General features: G+C 36.0%; 2 protein-coding genes across 9 annotated transcripts in view; both read left to right on the forward strand.

Annotated features, from left to right (window-relative positions):
- The window catches only part of LOC109095670 (dedicator of cytokinesis protein 9-like), a 94,442-nt gene extending 87,588 nt beyond the window's left edge, over window positions 1–6,854 (forward strand). For 4 of the 8 annotated variants that reach the window (XM_042730691.1, XM_042730693.1, XM_042730692.1 and 1 more), the window contains exons 46-55: window positions 900–1,022; window positions 1,202–1,315; window positions 1,435–1,440; window positions 2,169–2,201; window positions 2,462–2,608; window positions 2,896–3,106; window positions 3,573–3,763; window positions 3,840–3,940; window positions 4,664–4,802; window positions 6,000–6,854. In XM_042730691.1, coding sequence (XP_042586625.1) covers window positions 900–1,022; window positions 1,202–1,315; window positions 1,435–1,440; window positions 2,169–2,201; window positions 2,462–2,608; window positions 2,896–3,106; window positions 3,573–3,763; window positions 3,840–3,940; window positions 4,664–4,802; window positions 6,000–6,125 — 1,191 coding nt within the window. In that variant the 3' untranslated portion in view covers window positions 6,126–6,854. The remainder of the gene's footprint in view (window positions 1–899; window positions 1,023–1,201; window positions 1,316–1,434; window positions 1,441–2,168; window positions 2,202–2,461; window positions 2,609–2,895; window positions 3,107–3,572; window positions 3,764–3,839; window positions 3,941–4,663; window positions 4,803–5,999) is intronic. The other 4 variants (XM_042730695.1, XM_042730698.1, XM_042730696.1 and 1 more) reach the window with 2 other exon arrangements.
- Window positions 6,855–7,689: 835 nt separating this feature from the next.
- On the forward strand, window positions 7,690–19,613 carry slc15a1a (solute carrier family 15 member 1a). The gene is made up of 23 exons (XM_042730699.1): window positions 7,690–7,811; window positions 7,907–7,944; window positions 9,542–9,629; window positions 10,310–10,451; window positions 10,603–10,722; window positions 11,867–11,966; window positions 12,056–12,146; window positions 12,230–12,313; window positions 12,393–12,475; window positions 13,111–13,197; window positions 14,172–14,261; window positions 14,339–14,383; window positions 14,605–14,637; window positions 15,215–15,303; window positions 15,406–15,487; window positions 15,566–15,685; window positions 15,798–15,941; window positions 16,752–16,798; window positions 16,872–16,967; window positions 17,676–17,784; window positions 17,869–18,003; window positions 18,852–18,959; window positions 19,105–19,613. Exons 1-23 carry the CDS (start codon window positions 7,727–7,729, stop codon window positions 19,324–19,326), a joined length of 2,238 nt encoding a protein of 745 aa, XP_042586633.1. The 5' UTR covers window positions 7,690–7,726; the 3' UTR covers window positions 19,327–19,613.
- Window positions 19,614–20,114: the final 501 nt, after the last annotated feature.

Here is a 20,114-nt window from a genome sequence, read left to right on the forward strand (position 1 = left end):
GTGATACAGACTCGCAATTCTGACTTTTTTCTCATAATTCCATGATACAGACTCGCAGTTCTGACTTTTTTCTCGTAATTGCGTGATACAGACTCGCAGTTCTGACTTTTTTCTCGTAATTGCGTGATACAGACTCGCAATTCTGACTTTTTTATAATATTTCGTTGTTATAAATTTTTTTTCTTTTTTCTATTATTTGAGTGATATTGAGAGTGATATAAACACAATTGCGAGTTATAAAGACAATTGCAAGATATTTGCAATTCAGACTTTTTTCTCGCAATTCTGACTTTTTTTCCTTGTGATTTCGAGTTTGTATGTATTGGGATTTTGAGATAAAATTGCAATTACCTTTTTCATTTTTTATTCAGTGGCGGAAATGGGCTTCAAGTGAGATAAAATGTCAGAATTGGGAGATAAAAAGTTGCAATTACCTTTTTCATTTTTTATTCAGTGGCGGAAATGGGCTTCAATAAATAATATATCTTCAATAATATATATATAAATAAATTTTTTCCAGCTTGTTTCTAAAGCAATATTTCCACAACAAAATTAGTGAAACTTTTAACAATTAAAATAAATAAAAAAGTAACATTTTAAATATAAAATGTAAAATGTTTAATAAAAAAAAAATAGTACTACAGTGATACTAAAACTACACTGCCCTGAAGAAAATGTGTTTCATTGAGCAAAAATTATGAAGAAAAGTGAATTCAGTCACAATTTGAGCACAGATTAAATTTGCATTTGTTATGTGGAGACAGTCAGTGAGGCTTAAGCGAGACTAAATACTTTTGTATTCACTATATGCAAAAATATCTTTATGTACTGTATATGAAACAAATCTTCATTGTAAGGTTCTAAATGTTTAAGTGTGTGTTTGTCTTTGTGTGTCTTAGGACGTCCTGATGGAGCTTTTGGAAGAATGTGCTGATGGTTTATGGAAAGCAGAGCGTTATGAGCTCATCTCTGGCATCTACAAACTCATCATTCCCATTTATGAGAAACGCAGAGATTTTGAGGTACAGCAGTAACACACACACACACTGCAGAATAAAAAGGAGTGTGTGTTGAATGTCTAAGGAGACTTAAGTTTATCCAAGCTTTTACTAAAATTACACACATCAGTACAGAATTTGAAACTCTCCTTTAAATCCGAGCTGATGTGTTTTGTAAACCGTGTTGTTGGTGTTTGTGGCAGAGACTGGCTCACCTCTATGACACCCTGCACCGTGCCTACAGTAAGGTCACAGAGGTCATGCACACGGGCAAGCGCTTGCTGGGAACGTATTTCAGAGTAGCGTTCTTCGGTCAGGTGAGTCTCATCAGCTTCCCTCATCATTTCTTTATCAGGACGAGCTCTATAATGACTCTTTATTGTGTCTTTATTTGTCTGTTATATGATTCATGTTTCTGCTGGTTCACTGTCTGAAGGCAGCGGTAAGTCTGGTGTGTTTGAGTTGAACTTTCTGTGGCCTAACATGAACTACTGGATTTCAATGCTCATGTTTCATCTTCAGCTTTGGGTGTAAAAAATCATTCATGGGATTTTGAAGCCTCCAATGTATAAACACTACAATCTGGTCAAATAAAACAACAGTACTGCCCTGCTGACAGAAACTTTGAGTTTAGTCGCATTGCTGGCTCTTGGTGTGTTTACATGCATCTCCTGCTGCACTGATTTTCTCAAATCTGTTTGTGTGTGTTCTGCATTTGGTTGGTAACACGTAACATGTCCATAAACCTTTTTTGATCAGCATCGAGATTTTTAGGTTAAAATTGACAGCATATGACTATATAACCCTTGCGAAATAAGAAGTAAAAGACTGAACTCGCAGATACTATTAATGAAATAAAAGGCCACTTCAGTGTTCATAAAGAGAGACACTTTCATGACTGATTCTTAACTTTAAGTAGACTTTTTTTAAAAAGTGCACTTTGCAATATTAAAGTTTCACTTCAAAGTACATTTTAAATCATTGTTTTAATAATCTTTTGTCATGATTTCACATGCACTTATTTTGATGCATGTCTAGAATACTAAAGCACAAGCACGAAGTACTTGATTATAATTGTAACTGTAGTGAAAATGGGGGCTTAGTTAAACAACTGAAGTGTGTTTCTCATTGACGAGTTGTTTCTGTCGCTGTGGTGGTTTGTGTCTCTAGCAGTACCAGTGTAATGACTCTGAGATGAACGAGGTAAACTCAACATCAGCTCTACTACATGTGTGTTGTGTTGTGTTGTGTTGTGTTGTGAAAATCATCATAATCCCTGTTTAATAATTAGGATTTATCATCAACGCTTTACAGTTTTTATACTTCCCAGTATTTCTGTTGAAAGTAATTGTGTCCTGTGACTAACTTAGTGTTCAAAAATTAGCAGGCAAATAGCTTGACTTGGTTTCAGGAGCATTCTCAAAGCATTCTTCTGATTGATTCGGATTTGCTTGTTGTTTTAGGGATTCTTCGAGGATGAAGACGGGAAAGAATACATTTATAAGGAGCCCAAATTCACCCCACTGTCTGAGATCTCTCAAAGACTCCTTAAACTGTATTCGGACAAGTTTGGAGCTGAGAATGTCAAAATGATCCAGGATTCTGGCAAGGTACGAAGTGTTTTGCATAACCAGACTTTTGACTATCAGAACAAAGTCTGATTCACATTGCAACTTATTCTGGCCAAGAAACGTCCACCAAGATATTACTGATCTGTCAAACGTGTGAAGTTTTTGGGGTGGGTAAACCCAAAATCGCATGCAGCATATCATATGTGGCATATACCTGCAGTGTGGCTTTTTCTAGAAGATTTTAAGATTGCATTGAACAGTGTAGTTTAACTAGCCCTGCAACTAAAACTGCCTTTAAACTAAAGCTGCGTTACTGTTCGCTGCAGATTAATCCGAAGGATCTGGACTCTAAATATGCCTACATCCAAGTGACTCATGTCACCCCGTTCCTGGAGGAGAAGGAGCTGCTGGAGAGAAAAACCGACTTTGAGAGGAGCCACAACATCCGTAGATTCGTCTTTGAGATGCCCTTCACCGTTTCAGGCAAAAAACAAGGCGGTATAGAGGAGCAGTGCAAACGCAGAACTATCCTCACCAGTGAGTACACACACGTACACACTGCATACTGGCCTTAGAGATGAAAGATACACTTCCAGAGAGTCCTGTGATAAAAATCTGAGTGTCAGCTGAATCTGATGGCTTATTTGCCCATCTGTGCTGTTTATTTGATCCTCCCAATCACAAAGTACAGGCCTTATCTTCACAGAGCAGATCCAGACTTGTCTTGGGTTTAATAATGTCAAATCTTTCAGGGCTGTTTAAAAGCATCTCGTGAAGTCGTTTGAGTTCATGTCCAAAGCGAGTAAAGTTGGTGTCTAGGCAAAGCTCAAATATAAGAGAGAGATATAAGAATCAGTTGTTGAGTGTTTGAATTATTTAATGGTTTAACTATTTGTAATGTGTTACTGTAGCTTGGCTTGTCCTGATTAATAATAATATTGCTAACCTCATTCTTGGTTAGACTTCATGTGTAAATCTTCCGCTCTTTCTCTTCATGTCTCAGCTACACACTGTTTCCCGTACGTGAAGAAGCGGATCGCGGTGATGTATCAGCACCATGTGGATCTGAACCCCATTGAGGTGGCCATTGATGAGATGAGTAAGAAGGTGCTGGAGATCAGACAGCTGTGTTCCTGCAGCGATGTGGACATGATCCAGCTGCAGCTCAAGCTACAGGGCAGCATCAGTGTGCAGGTACACACACACACACACACACACACCACATAATGCCATGTGACATCTGTAAACCTGTCTTTCACTCTCTCTTCAGGTAAATGCTGGGCCTCTTGCTTATGCCAGAGCTTTCCTGGATGATGCCAGCACTAAGAAATACCCAGACAACAAAGTCAAACAGCTGAAAGAAGTTTTCCGGTAAAACACACACTTCAGTTTCTGAGCACTCCTTCATCTAAAACTATTATAAACAACATTGCATACATACCTGTACAATGCAATATATATATATATATATAAATATTTATTTTTATATTATTATTTTTTTTTTTTTTTTTTTGATACATTAAATTGATGTGACAGCATTGACATTCATAATGTAACTAAAGATTTCTATTTCAAATAAATGCTTTCCTGATAAAATATCACAGTTTCCATAAAAATAAGCAGCGGTTTTCATTATATGTATTGGACAAGAAAATTTTAGATTGAAATAATATTTCTCAATGTTACTGTTTTTGCAGATTTTTTTTTTTTTTTTTTAAAGTAAATATTACAGACTCTTATATGCAATATACAATAATGAGCTCACACTGAACTACAGTTAAACGTCACAACAGCTCAACTGTTTAAAAATGCTGCAGAATCCAATGAAATAACACAAAAACACTAGTATGTAAACATGGGAATTGTGTTACTGGAATTATGCAATTTTTAATTTAAGTAAATCGAATCTTAAAAAAAAAAAAAAAAACATGTTTTTGTGCTTTTTCAAAATAGCCACCTTTGTATAGATTACAGCTGTGCACTAAATTATTTTGTCAAGAAGTTCATACATTGAAACAATTTATGCGTGCCCACACATTGACTGGTACTGAAATTGAAATCTGCAGTTGTGTGTATTTGTGTGGTGTTTTGCAGGCAGTTTGTGGAGGCCTGTGGTCTTGGTTTAGGTATCAATGAGCGTCTGATTAAAGAAGATCAGCAGGAGTATCATGACGAGATGAAGGCCAATTACAGAGATCTCATTAAAGAGCTGTCCGCCATTATGCATGAGCCTGTAAGACACACATACACACTGACCTAAAAAATGAAAATCATGTCATCAGTTACTCACCCTCATGTTGTTCCAAACCTGTATGAGTGTCATTCTTCTGTTAAACACAAAAGAAGATATCTTGAAGAATGTTTGTAACCAAACAGTTGACGGCAGCCATTGACTTCCATAGGATTGTTTTTCCATTCCATGGAAGGCAATGGCTGTCAACTGTTTGATTACCAACATTTCTCTAAATATTCAACAGAAGAAAGAAGCTCTGGTTTGGAACAACATGAGCGTGAGTAAATGATGAAATATTTGATTTCATCCCTTTAAACTTTCTCACACTTATGTATAATGTCTTTTCATGGTGTTTTTTTTTTTCATCTCTCCATTTTCTTTTCCTCTTTTGCTCTCATGGTCAGACTGAATGGTAAATTATTTCTTATAACTGAAATATTCTTAAAGCCACATTCTTAAAACCTTTGTATACATACATTTGGAAACTGAATTATATGAATGCTCCCATTTCATATTGAGAAATCACGAAAATGCAACTAAAATGTTGTCGGTTTGATGTAATTTTATTATAGCTGCTGTTTTAGTTATAGTTTTTGGCTTCAAAATTTAGCAAATAATATAGAGAGTATTTTCATTGTTTATTTATTTATTTATTTCATAAAAAAGTGACGGTGTACATTAATCAGCATTCATGAATGTAAATGTACCCAAATTGGGACCATTGGTAGTCCCTGCTGTGCCAGATGCTATTAGGCCAAAAAACTAGAGAAAGAAAAGAAAGCAAATAGAAAAACTATAACAACGAAATTCAACCAAAATTTATAAATAATGTGGTGGTAGCAAACCGCACATGCATCCTTAGAAATGAATCATGTAAGATAATATATGACTGATCACAGTTACTATGCAGGATTGGTCAGTAAAGTTTAGCAAAAGGTCAACTGTGCAAAGTTCTGTAGATTTGACCCTACAAGAATATGTGAAGAACCATTTCAATTTGTCTTGTCTTATTTTATTTACAGTACATTTTTTATAAAATTAATGTTTTTTGTCTTGTTTTTTGTGTTTTGTTTTGTTAAATGCAAAGCACTGTTCAGATTCCATGCGGCTTTTTATCCTCACTGCAGTGTTGCGTTATGTGTGGCATGTTTTCTGATCGTTCTTGTTCTTCCTCTCTTCTTCTTCTCGTCTCCACAGATCAGTGCAGTGGATGATGGGATGCGCAGTCCTCTTCCAGATTCGCTGCACATCTTCAATGCCATCAGCGGGACACCCACTGCTGCCTCTATCCAGGGCCTGCCAAACTCCTCCTCAGTGGTGTGAACCTGACCCCTGCAGTGACCCCATGACCTTTCACCTTTCATTTCACACCTCTCCCAGACGTCATGAAGAGGAAGTGGAGGCGAGCTGAGGGAAGGTTCTCAGGAGGGGATCTGTATGGGGATTTCACCTACTGTTTCCTGTGGAGACTTCATCAAAAACTCTATTTTATTTTGGCCATTTTGTGCCATTTTGCCAGTTTTATTAATAGCCGTAGTGAAGAGAGGGAGAATGGGTGTCATTCAGCCAAATTCATGTAAGCACTGCATTCAGCGTGTGCTAACATCCAAACTGTGACTCTGACTGCAGCGGCTTTTACATCTTATAAATATCTGCATCATTCTGTGTTGTTTTATTTTGTATAACTTGTTCAAGGCTCGCTGTCTGAGAGGCGCCTGATGATGCATCAGCTTCAGATGGGTTTAAAGCGCTCTTATGTGAGCCATGTGTCCGTGAGTGTGTTTGTGCAGCAGACACACACTGAGTGGGTGTGGCATTGGTGTGATGAGGTCAGCGCTTTCACTACACGTGATACACTGGAGGCGCGGCGGAGCTTGTGCAGACACAAGTGCTAATGTTCAGCATTATATTATCAGTTATCAAATATTTTTATACTGTGGGACAGCTGAATGTGATATTGTTTTTTAATCTGTATTTAACAGTCTCTACTCTGCTGTATTTAAACTGGTATTGTCCCCAATGCTTTAAATAAAATCTCAAACACTCTTTAAATTGGCTTTCTTTTAAAAAAAAAAAAAAAAAATATCCATATTTTTAGCCATCATTAATTAGCATAATTTTATTGTGTTTTATCTTGTCTTTTCAGTGTTGTTTTGTCTTTTGGTTGTTGTTTAGTTTATCTTTTTGTCTTTTCAATTCTGTTCTTTGTTTATCTTTTAGTTTTTTTCTGTTCTTTGTTTATCTTTTAGTTTTTTTGTTTGTTTATTTTCTATTTTGTCTTATTTTTTGTCTATTTTTGTCAGTGTTTTGTCTTATTTTTTGTTGTCTTATTTTTTTTTCTTGTGTATTTTTGTTTTGTTTTGTCTAGTTTTTTGTCACTTTTTTTATTTAATTTTTTTGTCCTGTCTTAAGTTTTTGTTTTGTCTTTTTTGTCATTTGTCAATTTTTGTTTTATTAAGTGTTTTATTTATTGTTTGTTTTTTTTTGTCTTATTTTAGTTTTGTCTTGGTTTCTGTTTGTTTGTCTCGTCTTCAGCTTTTTGTTTTGTCTTTTTTTTTTGGCCACATCCTATTTGTCTTTTTTTTTATTATTTATTTATTTATTGTCTTATTTTAGTTTTGTCTTGTCTTTTGTTTTTTGGTCTGCAGTCTTTTGTTTTGTCTTTTTTTTTTTTTGATACGTTTCTTTGTTCTTTTTGTCTTGTCTTTTTTTGTTAGTTTGTTTTATCTGAAGATTTGAATTGATTTAATGTTACTTGTTCTATAATCCACTATAAACCGTGTAGAAACACAGTGTGAGCAGATGTTTGACCCTATGGACCCCTGAGTATTATCTATCACTCTTGCTGTTGTTTATGTCATAAAGCAGACAGGACACAGTCCATGCTAATAAGACACACACCTGTCCTAGGTGCTTTTACTCAAATGTCCTGTCCTGGCCAGGTCTGTTCTCACACAGGTATCCAGCAGGACACAACACATACACACACTCCTGCTGCCAGTATGCCAGGTGAGGGCCTTGAGTGTATCAAACTACATCCACAGAAATTATCATTACTATTTGTGTGATTTTGCATGTGTACTAAAAAATGATAAATCTCACAGATGAAAAGATGGACGAGACTAAGAAAAAAAAGAAAAAGGTAAGATTTATATAATAATTTATTTTTATGAAATAATCCTGCAATGATTAAGGCATTTCCTTTTTAATAACTATTATTTTGTCATATCAGAATTTATGTGTACTATTAACATCGTTTGAGAATAAAATTGTCCCTATAAGTGATTCAAATCTGGCATGAATGTCTTTGGGTAGTATCTTTATTTGGAAAACCCATTTTTAAAATCTTAAAATACAACATGTTTTCATTTAGGGTTAGTCTGTAATAACCGTTACTTTTCTATTATGTTAATTAAAATTTATAGTGTGTTCTGTAGTATATAGATTAAGGACTACATATTTTCCATTTAGACAGCAACTGTGATAAAACGTATTGATTTATAATAAAGTGATAATCGTAACGATTCTGATAATGCTCCTTCCATCTTGAATAATGCAACTGTACTGTGTCTTTTTTTTCAATCCTGTATTTTTTTCTTGCATATTGCAAATATGGTATATTTGATCGATTAATAATCAGTGTTGGGTAAAGTTACTTTTAAAAGTAATGTATTACAATATTGCGTTACTTCCTAAAAAAGTAACTAATTATGTTACTTAGTTACTTTTTATTGAAAGTAATTTTTTACGTTACTTTTGCTTTACTTTTTAAATCTGAGCTGGGCTTGCTTTTTTTTTTTTTATATAAAAAGTTTTATTTTTGGCAAATGTTAAAGCCCTTTCACACCAAAAGCCTCAGACTGAAGGAAATGTAAACTCACGTCTGTACGGTAGAACACAGAAGAAGAAAGTTCAAAACTCTTCAACAATAAAAAAAAAATAAAAAAAATAAAAATGAAGAAGATATGTTAGTTTATCTTGTGTAATTTTTGCTTATTAGTATGGTTGAATCGCATCATCGAAGGTCAGCAGCAATTTGGTTAATAAAATGGGATTAAATACATAAGTGATATTTGTATTATTTAACATATTTAATTATTGCCGCTTTGAGTCATATTCAGAGTTGCTTTTAACCAATTTAATGAATTTTGAGAAAAACTAAATCTGATTTTCTTTTTCTATTTTTGTGATTGAGTGAGATGAATTAATGCATGTTCACATTTATTCTAGAACTAAAGTAACATCTAACTCCCAATTTTTCTCAACAAGGGGACAGGAGATCTGTCGATCAATAAATGGGAAAAAAGTAACGGCGTTACTTATTTGAAAAAGTAACTCTTTAAAGTAATATTTTCTTGTAAATTAAAAAGTAATGCGTCACTTTACTAGTTAGGCTACTTGAAATAAGTAATCTGATTACATAACTGGCGTTACTTGTAATGCGTTACCCCAACACTGTTAATAATAGCAACAAAAAAGCTTGCACAAAGAATATTACAACATATATAACATATGCTGTTTTTGTACAGTATATGCTCTGTAGTAGATATTCTATATACTGCAGAACTATGTATTCCATATTCTGTATAATACATAAACTATTTATATATGTACACACGTGCGTTTTGACATGAAGTCAAAGTCTGTCAATGTCTTAACAATTAATAGCTATGGAATATCACAGTGTGCTTCCAAATGTTTGCATCTCATGTAGTGTATGTTTGTGTATGCTGGTACAGACCGCTGAGTGTTGTGGATATCCAATCAGCATTTTCTTTATTGTGGTCAATGAGTTCTGTGAGAGATTTTCCTACTATGGCATGCGAGGTAAGTGTGTGTATTTGTCTCTAAATAAAGAAAAGCCATTGACTGCTACACTATAAAAAGACACATAGAATATTGTGTGAATAGAAGTAGTACATGATGAAATGTTGTAGCAAATCTGAGTCCAAGTTCATGCAACAATATGAAAGAGCAGATCAGTGTTTTTGATAACACAGTTGTGCAGTGACTCCTACAGGACAGAAACCGTCCAAGGTTTTGTGGACCTTTGGATATTGTACTCAGAATATATTAGGTCAGTTAATATTTACAGGCTACGTGGAGAAATGCACATCTGTATTTGTGAAACAGTTTGACAAATGCTAAGTGTCTGTAGATGTAGAAACACAAGAAGTCTCATATGAATTGGAAAACTATTCTAGGACTGGTTTCTCTAAAAGTATACCAAATTTCTTCATGGAGACACAATCGTACTAATATTATTATTATTATCTACAACACACATATAGAATTTCATGAGGGCGTGTTTGAGAAAAAGGTTTTGTAGATCATTAAAGATTTCCCTTGAGTGTGATAATTAAAATGTAAATTAGCAATGTAATTATTACAGTGCCACCTAGAGCTTGGCACATGTTATTGCATTTGCCTATGACTGGGGTGTGATTTGAGACCTTACTCATTTGAAGAAATAAATTCATAAATAAAGCCACTCTCTCTTTGTCTAGCTGTGTTGGTGCTGTATTTCCGGTATTTTTTGCTTTGGGATGATGACCTTGCGACTTCCATCTATCATGCTTTTGTGGCGCTGTGCTACTTGACACCCATCTTGGGTGCCATCATTGCTGACTCCTGGCTTGGGAAGTTCAAGTAAGTTTTTTGTAGAGCTTTAAGGTGCAACTCCCCACAGATTACAATCCATCCAACACTATGAAAGTGAAAGCCGTTTCTGCAGACTGTCTCTGATCTGTGAGCATGTGCTGTCATGGCTGTGATGCCTCTCATGCTTGTGTGTTTTCAGAACAATCATATACCTGTCCATAGTGTACGCCATCGGCCAGGTCACCATGGCCATCAGCACTATTCATGACATCACAGATGCAAACAGAGACGGCACACCGGATAACTTCACCTTCCACATGTGAGTCAAATTCAATCAACACATCATGCACCTCTGTTCCTCACCCACAGAGAACAGAATTAATAACAGAATTTACCATGAACCAAACAAACCAGCTCTAAGGTGAATGACATCATTACATCATTTGATTTGAAGCAAAAGGTATTTGAAAATCAGAAAATGAGTCTTATGAAAAAACTACTCTTAAAGCACTGTAATTGAGTTGGTGTTGATAAATGTGAGTCAGAAGAGATGTTTTCATACTCTAATGCTACAACATCCTACCTCACAAAAACATACAGTATATGACAAATTGAAATGTTTGTAAATGACACTGTTGTCCCTTTTGTTGAAACTACACTGTTGTGGTTTCCACATTTTCAGTAAACTAAAATATACGTTAATCTCATTTCTATTGAAACTTGTATGTCATGTATTTAGAAATATTTGTAATTTGACATTTGTAATGATTAATTTGCAATTGAATACCTTTAAATAAAATTAACTTTAAATACAGTATCAAATAACACACACACACACACAAATAACCATGTGCTGTAGTATGTTAATCAACACATCAAAATAAGTTTACAGTTTTTAAAATATATACTTTTTAGACCCAACTATTGTGACATAACAGTAAGGTTTCAGGAGAAAAATCTATATTTCAGAAATTTCACAAAGAAATCGCTTTTTAACAAAACAATAAATGTTTTTTAATTCATGTTAAAGTAAATGCACGCACTGTTCAGTGATGAAACTCTTCTGAGAAGCTGAGTGGCAACACTATCTATTCTATCTATGCAACCTTTTTTGTTTTCTTAATCCATGTCAGCACTGTGCACCATTAGACTTTTCTTTATCCCTCCTCCTCCCCAGCACCACCTGTCTAGGTCTGTTACAGTTCTTCCTACTTTGCCGTGTTGCAGCAGTAGCATGTGTTCTGTAAATCTGAGTGTGTTTCAGTAAAAATATTTGCTCATGTCAGCAGCAGAAGCATAGCAGATATACTCCGCCAAGACTAATCTAACCTTTCTTTTCAATAAAATCCTGTTAAAATCTATTTCGGGAGTTGTCATAATTGAAACCTTTTTGTACAGTTTTAATGAAACTACACTAAACAGCCCTGATAGAACTGAATCTATAAAGTGTGTTTCTCTTTCAGTGCTCTGTCCATGCTGGGTTTGATCCTCATTGCTCTGGGCACTGGGGGTATTAAACCGTGTGTGGCTGCTTTTGGTGGCGATCAGTTTCAGGAACATCAGGTACGGTACTTCCTAACCTCTCCATTCGCTTACGGCATCTTCTTAGCCTTTCTGTCTAATGGTTTGTTGTGATGTGTTGATCTTTACAGAGTCGCCAACTCAACACATTTTTCTCAGTGTTTTATTTGTGCATTAATGCAGGGAGCCTTCTTTCCACACTCATTACACCTGTTCTCAGAGGTATAACCACATAAACACACTCATTTCCATTATACTTTTGCCCTACTCCCTCCCTGACTAACGGCTCTCCTCCATGTGTGCAGCTCAAGAGTGTGGCATCCACACTCAGCAGCAGTGTTATCCTCTGGCTTTTGGGGTCCCAGCCGTTCTCATGGTCATATCTCTGGGTAAGACTGAGTTCTGCACAAACTGTACGCACACACACTGATCTGTGTGTATGATTGGGATGTGTATTGTGTGTTACAGTGGTGTTCATCGCTGGCAGTGGCATGTATGTCAAAACAGATCCGGAAGGAAACATTATGTGGTCCGTGTGTAAATGTATAGGGGTGAGTCGGCCTTACTCAATAACCAAAGATCCTGTTTAAAGGATGGATTCTATCTTCTGTGGAACATAAAAAGAGATATTTTGCAGATTGTTCAAACTGCTCTTTTCCAGAGGTGACTTAGTGCCGTTGAGAATAAATAGAACTATAAAAGTGTTATGAAACAGCCTGTGTGATTTGTGCTTTGCTGTATACATGATACCTCTGTGTAAGGAACACAAAAGTTCCTCTACTATAGCTGTCAAATCACACTGTCATTGACACTTGTTATCAAATCTGGTGTATTATTTTAGTGTCATTGATATTCTATTATAGTTTTTGTATATATTTTGAACTAGATTTTATTTTTATGTTTTCTGTTTCCATTTAATTCGTAGTTAGAGTTTAGTAATTTTGTTTGATATGTCTGTCTGTATGTACATATAATTTACTTAGATATAGCTAACAATAAGTTAATTTGGTTCAAGTCATCCATCCATCCATTAATTCATTCATTGATTTATAAAAGCCCTGTCTGGTGAAAATGTTTTTTGAACAATATGAATACTTGAATTGTAATGTTTTGGTGAACTTTCCCAATAATTCCTATATTCTTATAATCATTGCATTAAATATAATAAAGTCTTTTCTTTCTGTAGTTTGCCATCAAAAACCGATTCAGGCACAGAAGCAGCAGCTATCCAAAGAGGGAACACTGGATGGACTGGGCCAATGAGAAATATGATGTATGCCACAATCCTGCCATCTCTGTACACATAAGTTTACTTAGCTTAAATACGGAGTTCTGGCATGAAACTCTAGATGGCGCAGTCCGATAGGTCTAACTCAATCTGACTTAATGCCATCATCACATGGCACAGCTGATTGGTTCTCTCCTGTATTGGTAGCCAATGAGCTCGCTGCTCAACATTCAAATATATGACTAGTGCTTGCCGCAGCAGTGCAGCTTGCTTCAGAAACCCTCCACCTTCCCCAGCTCCACCTTTATAGATCTGCTACAGCAGGGATAGGCAACTCCTGTCCTGGAGGGCCACTGTCCTGCAGAGTTTAGCTCCAAACCTAATTTAACACACCTGAACAAGGCAGTCAGTGTTTTCGGGATTACTAGATAGATACAGGCAGGTGAGTTTTTATGAGGGCTGAAGATAAACTCTGCAGGATAGTGGCCCTCCAGGACCGGAGTTGCCTATCCCTGTGCTACAGGGTGATTCATGTATGCTATATGGGGGTTATTTCATGTATATTATATTTGCAGCAGCAGAATTTCTTACATGCTCACAGCAGTATGCTGTGGATGTATTGGCAGCAGCAAGTCTCAGTACTTGCTCTGCCGCAGCAGCGTAGCAGATCTGTTCCGCCAAGACCAAATACATTAACATTGTCATGTACATTACCATGCCAATCTCTCCGAGAGTTGTCATGACAGAACTTAGTTTATCTAAATGGGAACATTCCATATTGTTTTTATATATAACTAGTAAAAAAAATAAAAATAAATAAATACTACTGCCCACATACAGAATACAGTAAATTTCTGTAAAAAAAAATATATATATATTAATTTTACAAATGGGGATATCCCAAGAAGTCCCCAAAAGTCTTTGTAACTTTAGCTCACTTCTGGGAACAAATTTGTCCTTAAAACATGGTTAGTGAGGCACTGACACACTCATTCCTCTGTTGTCTCTCTCTTCTATAGAAACTTCTTATCGCTCAGATAAAGATGGTGTTGAAGGTGTTGTTCCTCTACATTCCTCTGCCCATGTTTTGGACCCTGTTTGATCAGAAGGTAAGTATCTGTCATTTCTCAGGTCTGCTGGGTGGACTAGCATTTTGTAATGGTTGGTGTGTGTTGATTGTGTCCAGGGCTCTCGCTGGACTCTCCAGGCCACTACCATGAGCGGAGACTTTGTAAGTATCTTGATTTCAGCTAATTGCTCTAAATGAAAGATTTGCTATATGTTTGTTTTATTAATCTAACATGATCTGATGAACTGTCTATAGTCACATTTAGGATGTCAAATCTAGCACAACTAGGCTCAATACACAGAGATTTATAAAATATCATTCGCATCATTAAAATTTAAAATGTGTATTTTTTTTAATTCAATGTAATTTCCTCTTTTCTGTAGGGAGCATTCATCCTGCAGCCAGACCAGATGCAGGTGAGTTAATGCTGTTAGGTTAGCTCCTATCTCAGTATTGTTATCAGATTAAATGGGTCTAGTATTAGCAAAAATTTTTCATTCTTGTTGGCACATTTTTTTTCTTTTTCCTGAAGTTGCAGTAAAATCAGTAAAGTTGCAGTAAAATCAGTAAAAGTGTGAAGTATCATTACAATTTAAGACAATTGTTTTCTATGTGAATATATATATATATCAAAGCTGAGTTTCCAGCATCATAACTCTAGTCTTCAGTGTGACATGATCCTTCAGAAATCATACTGATTTGCTGCTCAAAACACATTTCTTATCACTATCAATGTTTTTATGTTTTTGTGGAAACCATGATCCACTTTTTCATTCAAAAGAACAGCATTTATTTAAAAAAAATAATAATAATTTGTAAGATTATAAATGTCGTTACTGGCTTTTTTAAAAAATAAATTTATATAAATCCTTGCTGAATAAATGGATTCATTATTTTTTTTAATAAAATCTTACCGACCCCAGACTTTTGACAGTAGTGTACATACTGTATAGGGTGAAATAAACCTGTACCTGTAAATCTCTTCTCTGTCAGACTGTGAACCCAATCCTGATCCTGACCCTGGTGCCTATTATGGACCGGTTAATTTTCCCTCTCATCCAAAAGTGTGGCCTCAATTTCAGGTATGACTCAGTATGTAGTAGGAAATGATTGATCTCTTGGCATAACTGTGGTGAGAGTGATGCTGATATGAATGTGTTGTGTGAATCTGTTTTCTGCTCCAGCCCTTTGAAGAGAATGACGGTTGGCATGCTGTTTGCTGCCATGGCATTTGTCTCTGCAGCTCTGGTCCAGATTGAGATTGATGTGAGTGTGAAATGTGTGAGTCATATTCATGTCACTGAGTAGAGCAGATGTTCATCAACACGTCATTTTCCTCCTCAGAAAACATTGCCAAATTTCCCATCATCCTCTGAGAGCCAGCTAAAGGTGGTGAACACGTACAGCAGAACACTGAATGTGACCATCTCACCCAATGAACATCTTCTGATAGAGTCATTTGGGGTACAACTACACACATCTAAACACACATACTCCACTATTTCATGCATGCCTGTAGCCTAACAGGAACCTCACTGATATGATTCACCACTGTTTCTCCTGTTTGTTTTTATAGAGCAGTGCAGATTACATGACGTTTGACCATCAGGACATCACAGTGTCCTTGAACACAAATCCTGTGATCACTAAAGCTTTCAGTTTAATCAAGGGGGGGCGCCAGACCCTCATCATCCCCTCTGACCCATCCATCATGTATCTGGTGAGCATCCACTAAGCAGACACGGGCAAAAAATAATTTATTAACTCAAGAAAAATGGTGGTTGCTCATGCAAAAGTCGGCACTGGAGACCAGAAAAGCAAGCTTATGTTTCGCATTTCACTGTGTTCCAATGTTTGGTGAACTTTGACCCGCAATAGAATAAGATTTTAGCTTAAAAAAAAAAAAAAACCTCAAACTTTAAAGCTGCATGTTTGCAGAATTTGAGGAAAGTGGAGAAGACTGCATATTTTTACATTTTGGATTTATTATTATTTGTTAATAAGATTTTAGCTTAAAAAAAACCCTCAAACAGCATGACATCATATCACGACTGAAGAAATTTTGCATGCTCAAAGTCTAGTTTGAGCACCGATTAACAACAAATACACAAAAAAATGACAGCAGTGAGAAAAGAGGAGTTAAGAAAGCATCTGATCATAGAGATGTGAAGATGTTTGCACCAGCTCTGCAATTTGGCAGTCCAGTGTGTTTAATGTCTTTTCTCACACCTGACCTTGATGGACTGAGTGAACAAATGAACCTGGAATGATTTTTTGGAGTGTTTTTAGTTTTTTTTAATATCCCTTCAGTGCAAGCTGTTCTTAAACTAACAAGAAAGTTTTGAGTTCTGAAACTTGCAGGATATTCTTATAGTACAATAACTTCTTATATGTCAAAAGATCAAAGCAATTTTGGTTTCTCAGTTCATGACCCCTTTAATGATCACATTAGAATGTTAAAAACATTATAATAAATATAACTGGAAAATATAACAGTGTAACTGACACTGACCTTTCTTTTTTCCTCCAGGAAGAAGACGTCAAGTCCAAACCAAGGGAAGGAAAGAACGCCATTAGGTAGGACTAAAATTGGTTTAACTGCTTCTTAAAACCAAACTTTCACTGAATTCACTGATTTCATGTCACACAGGTTTGTGAATGGCTATACAGCAGATCTGAATATCACCAACCTGGATTCCATCGAACCATCAGCCACTACAAACTACACACTGGTGAATCAGGGGAAGTGAGTCAGATTTTCAGATTTTTCATTGATGTTTAATAAAATACTTTGACTGCCAACATGCTTTAACTTGTTACGAAGTAAACAATTGCTTGTATCAAATTACTTTTTAAAGTCAACGTGAAATCATACTTAATAATGACGTTTTACTAACTCCTAGCATTCCCATTCATCTCAATAGCAGTTGCTCAGCTGGAGCATGCACCCCTGAAAAAACAACGTAAATGCTGCCATATTATCAGATAATTTCTTTTTGGGAAAAAGGCTGCTTGTGTACATTGTAATTAGAGGAATTCACTAATTACACTGTTTGCACAATCAGCACTTATTATTTTCTAGAGTTGTTTAGTAATAAAATTGATAGTCTTGGTCCCGGTTTCTGATTGGCTAATGCAGTGTTTTCACCATGCAAAAATACATGGTCTAAGTGCCACATAATGTGCCCAGTGACATCCAAAACTAGAATTATTTCTAAGTGAAACCAGTTTTTGAAAAGGAAGAACTGTTAGCATTCCCATTCATGTCAATAGCAGTTGCTTGGTTGGTGCATGCAGCTCTGAAAAAAAAAATGTTTTTCTTCTTTTTTTTTGACTTGTCTTTAATTATATTTTATGTTATGTTATTGGATTGAGTTTTGTTTTGAGTTTCAATTTATTGTTTTTTTAATTATTATAGTCATGGTGTCTGATTGCTGTTGGTTTCTCTCCTAAGGCGGGATTTCGTGCTCAGACATGGTGAACAGTGGTGTGAGTTTTCCCGGAAGTTTGGATTCGGTGCCTCATACACCTTCCTCATCCCCAGCACTGTGTTCTCAGATGATGTGTGTACTTTAGTAGGACTTTTTATATAGTCCTGATATTGTGTCTTCTGGTTTATATGTGCATGTGTGTTTTTGTATGTGCAGTGTGAATCTATAACAGAAGTTGAGGACATGAAGCCCAACTCGGTCCACATGGCTCTGCAGATTCCTCAGTACTTCCTCATTACTACAGGAGAGGTCATGTTCTCAGTCACTGGCCTGCAGTTCTCGTACTCACAGGTACAACAACGGCACACTTCACCAGATTGGTTTTTACAGCATTCTCGCTGTACTGAAATACATGGTCTAGATGCCACGTGATATTAAATAGATCTAAGTGATATTGATTATCGCAAAAGAAAAAAATGTAGGGTGAGGACTTGGTTAAGTCCATTGGTTTTTGATTAGCAAGTTTTTTTATTTTATTTTAATTTAAACAATAATTGAATACAGAATATAGATTGCAGACCACAACAAAGCTAAGGGGGAAACTCAAAGGGTTCAAACAAAGCTAAACATAACACATAATGCCTAAATAAATAAATACATGATTCAAAACATGATTCAGATCAAACAGTCCATGTTTTAATAGGGTTTTTTTCTTTTAAAATGGCTGGAGGCAGATTTGAACATACATTTCGAATAAATTGGTGAGTCTTGAGCTTACAAGATGATTGGATGACCGGCATACATCACCAGAGAGAAGTTTTAAAAAGTCAACATATGCATGGATGAATAGTTCACTAAAACATCATTAATCATTATGCATTTAGAAAACATTCGGCCAAATTTTTGGGCCAAATTTGCATTATTAGATTTACAACAACAAATAAAGTAAAGCTACATATCATCCTGAAGGGCTAAAAGTCAAAAGCCACAACTTGTTTAAAATCACAGATGGAACACATTTTTTCAATTTAATATTTTTGACAATGTCACTAAACCAGATATTGTGTGGTATTAATAGTGTATTCTTCACTGGAATATTTAATTTGACATTTGATATCCTGCAGACTGCAAAGATACAATACTCCGAACAATACGCTCCGAACACTTCCCTCTCAACAGTCGTATTTCCATGTCTTTAGGCTCCAAAGAACATGAAGTCCGTGCTGCAGGCCGGCTGGTTGTGCACCAATGCCGTGGGAAACATCATTGTGCTGATTGTGGCAGAGCTAGGAAAGCTTCCCAAACAGGTGCTGCATATGAGCTCATGTCCTAACACACACACACACATACACACACACAACACATATTCAGCCAGGCTGTAGGAATTTTCTCATACAGGCTGGGAACAAAATAAATGTCAGAATTTACATTTGTGTGTGTTTTCTCACACAGTGGGCAGAGTATTTGCTGTTTGCGTCGCTTCTAGTGGCTGTGAGCATCATCTTCTCCATCATGGCTTATTTCTACACCTACATAGACCCAGCAGAGATTGAGGCCCAGGTCAGGAAAGAGCAAGGGCTTGAGCCAGAAGAGATGGAGAAAGAGACACTAGAAATGGAGGAAAAAGATGAAGACCAGAAAAACGAGCAGGGGGTCAAACAAACCAAGATATGAGATTTGTGAAGATTGGATTGTGCTGATATCTAAGCTTTAGTGCTATATTTATTAAAATACATATAAAAAACTGTGAACAGACATATTGACATTTGAATCCATCATTGTTAAATTCATTGTGACCGTTGGCTGTAAGACCCCACTGAGTGAATCAGATGTAGCAAGAAAAATTAAAAAACCTTCTGTCATGATATCGTTAGATATGGTTTATGATGCAGATGTACTCTGGTTAGTGTTTTTGTGTGTGATCCATTTTTTTTAAGCTAATAAACTACACTGCTATGAAACAATGGTCTTTAGAGTTTAAGTTTGTTTTTTTCTTAAACCTTTTGAGTTTAAGTAACCTAGAAATTATGCAGAATGCATAATGTGTTGCAAACAAGCTCAGTGAAAAATAAATAAATAATAATTCATCCAAGATGGATAACAAGTTACGACCAAAATGGGTGTCCAATTTGCCAAACATAAACTCATGCTGAATTAGCTCTGTGTGCTGACAGAGAAATTATCATCATGACCTGGATGGGGAAAATGACCGCTGGTAGTGGTGTTAGTGAGGCCAGCAGAGGCGCTCAGTCTGTGTCCTACTGGGCAATGCCAGAGCATTTATCCACAAATAAATGGGAGTGTTAATGTAACCATGGCATTGTGGCCCAAATTTACCCATTGACTTTTATCAACCATATCCTGCTTATAACTGTGTGACCGGTATACCCAACATTTCACCAAGCTTTACAAAGGACAGATGATCACTTTATCACCGCGGTTACTGTGAACTGCTAAATGGA

This window comes from Cyprinus carpio, chromosome B9, assembly GCF_018340385.1.
Source record: "Cyprinus carpio isolate SPL01 chromosome B9, ASM1834038v1, whole genome shotgun sequence".
Taxonomy (NCBI): Eukaryota; Metazoa; Chordata; class Actinopteri; order Cypriniformes; family Cyprinidae; genus Cyprinus; species Cyprinus carpio.

Bases quoted from the DNA above. Each gene is read 5' to 3' on its own strand.
- slc15a1a (XM_042730699.1), top strand. From the start codon at position 7,727: ATGTCCTGTCCTGGCCAGGTCTGTTCTCACACAGGTATCCAGCAGGAC. The intron at 15,942-16,751 runs GTGAGCATCCAC...TTTTTCCTCCAG, and splicing joins ACCCATCCATCATGTATCTG to GAAGAAGACGTCAAGTCCAA. The intron at 16,799-16,871 runs GTAGGACTAAAA...CATGTCACACAG, and splicing joins GAAGGAAAGAACGCCATTAG to GTTTGTGAATGGCTATACAG.